The sequence below is a fragment of the Chiloscyllium plagiosum genome, chromosome 40 (assembly GCF_004010195.1).
Source record: "Chiloscyllium plagiosum isolate BGI_BamShark_2017 chromosome 40, ASM401019v2, whole genome shotgun sequence".
Classification (NCBI taxonomy): Eukaryota; Metazoa; Chordata; class Chondrichthyes; order Orectolobiformes; family Hemiscylliidae; genus Chiloscyllium; species Chiloscyllium plagiosum.
This window is the reverse complement of record NC_057749.1, coordinates 16,820,597-16,823,823: the sequence shown is the minus strand read 5'-3', so window position 1 is coordinate 16,823,823 and position 3,227 is coordinate 16,820,597. Positions and strand designations below refer to the sequence as shown.

The window sequence follows — 3,227 nt, the reverse complement described above, 5'->3', positions numbered from 1 at the left end:
TGGAGCATCGGAGGCTGAGGGGTGACCTTATAGAGGTTTACAAAATTATGAGGGGCATGGATAGGGTAAATAGCCAGTCCCCGGCTCTTTCGCCACACTTCCCTTCAGTTTTTATTTGATTCCCTTCGGAATGTTCCTGTCGTTCCAGATCCCAGTCTCCTCTCTCCCTGTGGTTCTTTCTCAATTCTCTTCCCTCTCGTCACTGGAAACAGTCTCTAAACAAGGGTCAGCCCAGACCAGAAACACGAACTCTGTTCCTCTCTCTCCACAGATGCTGTCCGACTTGCTGAGCTTCTCCAGCACTGTCTGCTTTTGTTTCAGATCATCGGCAGCTGCAGTTCTTCGTCCTATTGAACAGTTTCTCCATCTTTACTCCATCTCCTGCCCTTTCTTGTTTAAAGGAATTCGTTGGGTTGTTTCAGCGGCCACACAGAGAGTGGGACCAGAAAAGATCAGTGGGACAACAGGGCCCCCTCCCCCAAAGGATATTAATCAACAGGTTGGGTTTTAGGACCAGCAGGAGATCCAGCAGATTCTTCTGGTCAGTTTGCTTGCTGGCAGCTCACAAATGGCCAGATGTATTCAGTATGATCTTGGAGTCTGTCCTGGTGGGATTCGAACTCTCGGAATCTCCTGAGCGATGTCAGAGTCACAAGACCATCGTATCCTGTGGAGACAAAATCCAAAAACCTGTGCGCAAACCATCTCAGACTAGTGTGCTGTACCCTCAGTGTTTGTGAAAGGAAGCAGAAGATTGGCTTCTAGAAGATTCCATCCAGTTCGCTGTTGCTTCTAAAATCACAGAGAGAGTTCCCAGTCCCAGAGAATTCCCAATCCTGGCAAGTATACCAAATCATGGAAAGCGTTCTCAATCCCTGTGAGTATTCCCAATCCCAGAGACTGTCCCCAGTCGCAGTGAATGTTCCCTAGTCCTGATAGGCAGCTATTTCACGTGGACCGCGCGCCGTCTCTCACTGTCCACACAGCACGGCGGGGCAAGGAGGATCAGCAGGTACAGCAGCAGACAGAGCCAACAGGAACAACTCTTCACCCAGAACGTGGACCAGCTTCCCTGGGAAAACACTGTCTCCAGCGTCGCAGACTCATAGCTGGCGCAATCATCAAGGGACAGAGAGACCGAGAGATAGAGATAGAGAGACAGAAACAGGGACAGAGAGACCGAGAGATAGAGACAGAGAGACAGAGACAGAGACAGACAGAGAGAGAGAGACAGAGACAGAGAGAGATAGAGAGACAGAGACAGAGAGAGATAGACACAGAGAGACAGAAACAGAGACAGAGAGACCGAGAGATAGAGAGAGAGAGAGTCAGAGAGACCGACAGACAGAGAGACCGACAGACAGAGAGACCGACAGACAGAGAGACCGACAGACAGAGAGACCGACAGACAGAGAGACCGACAGACACATTACATTAGATTACATTACATTACAGTGTGGAAACAGGCCCTTCAGCCCAACAAGTCCACACCGACCCGCCGAAGCGCAATCCACCCATACCCCTACATTTACCCCTTTCCTAACACTACGGGCAATTTAGCATGGCCAATTCACCTAACCTGCACATCTTTGGACTGTGGGAGGAAACTGGAGCACCCGGAGGAAACCCACGCAGACACGGGGAGAACGTGCAAACTCCACACAGTCAGTCACCTGAGGTGGGAATTGAACCCGGGTCTCTGGTGCTGTGAGGCAGCAGTGCTAACCACTGTGCCATCGTGCCACCCTGGAGAAAGAGATAGAGAGACACAGAGATAGAGAGAGAGAGAGAGGCAAAGGCAGACAGACAGAGAGACAGAGACAGAAAGAGAGATAGAGACACAGACAGAGGGAAGGACAGACAGACAGACAGCAAGTGACAGAGACAGAGGGAAACAGAGAGAGACAGAGAGAGGATGAGGGACAAAGAGAGAGACAGACAATGGTGGGGAAAGAGCGAGAAGAGACAGAGGGACAAGGAGAGACAGAAGCAGGGCTAGACAGAAGGAGGGAGAGGAATGGAGACTGAGAAGTGGAGAAAGAGAGATTGAAAGAGACAAAGAATGATGGAGAGCAACAGAGACAGATAAGGAGAAAGAAGGAGGGTTAGCAAGACAGAGGGAGAGGGAGACAAACAGGTGAGAAAAACAGAGGGAGAGAAAGAGAGATGGAGATCATTCACAATGACGTAAGTGCATCTTTTTATCGAGAAATTGATATACTCTGGAAACTGTTTTAAAATGTTGAAATGTAATTACTGACTCGGCCTTTAGTGTTTATATCAAAAATAATAAACAGGAAGACTCCACCTTCGTTCAACAAGAACTCCATCAAACCTGATCAGAAAAGCAGACTGACTGGGGCCTGCTGCTCTGTGCCTGGGTGATTCTCCACTGGAACTTTGTTCTTACTCACCATCTCCTCGCCAGCTTTTCACTACGGGTTTGGTTAACTTTCCCATCCATTACACATTATTCCCTTTGGGAGTGAGTTCCAATCCTCTTCCTACTCTCTAGGGAAGGATGTTTCTTCTGAATTCCCGAGTGGATTCATTTTGACTGTCTATTATTGATTGGCCCTCTCCACAGCCCCCTAGTTTCGGTTTCTGCTCTCACCATGGTGTCATGGTTACGCACAAACTCAGATCAGTCCATCTCCACCAGAAATCAGGCCAATGGGGGGCAGGGAGCTAGAGAATCCTTGCTGATTTCTCAATGGAATCTAAACTGAGTTCGCTGTAATTTCCCCTTCCTGGGTGAAGGGCCCATAGTCCCATTGGCCAAACCCTCTGCCTGTTCTGCCCTTGCGCCTCGAGATAGACTGGGAAGGAATCCAGGCAACTTCCAGGCTCTCCCCATCACGGTCACACACACACTCCTCACTGGAGATAAGGAGAAAGTGAGGTCTGCAGATGCTGGAGATCAGAGCCGAAAATGTGCCGCTGGAACAGCGCAGCAGGTTAGGCAGCATCCAGGGAACAGGAGAATCGACGCTTCGGGCATAAGCCCTTCTTCTCACTGGAGATAAGGCCCATCAATGACAGCTTGAAGCCAGGACACTGAGGTCAGGCATAGCATCTTCCAGGGATGGCTACTGGCAGCTCAGTGTGGATCTCGCAAGCTCAACACGAGTGGCCTCAGACCCAACCCCTCACCGCAAACACCCCCCTCACCCACATCACCCCCATCACCCCAAACACCATCCTTACCCCAAACACCCCCCCTCACC

At 50.2% G+C, this 3,227-nt stretch overlaps 1 protein-coding gene across 3 annotated transcripts in view; it reads right to left on the bottom strand.

The window, feature by feature from the left end:
* serinc4 (serine incorporator 4) overlaps positions 1-3,227 on the bottom strand; it is a 16,660-nt gene continuing 13,433 nt past the window's right edge. For all 3 annotated transcript variants that reach the window (XM_043680492.1, XM_043680494.1, XM_043680493.1), the window contains exon 7: positions 1-1,109. In XM_043680492.1, coding sequence (XP_043536427.1) covers positions 944-1,109 — 166 coding nt within the window. In that variant the 3' untranslated portion in view covers positions 1-943. The remainder of the gene's footprint in view (positions 1,110-3,227) is intronic.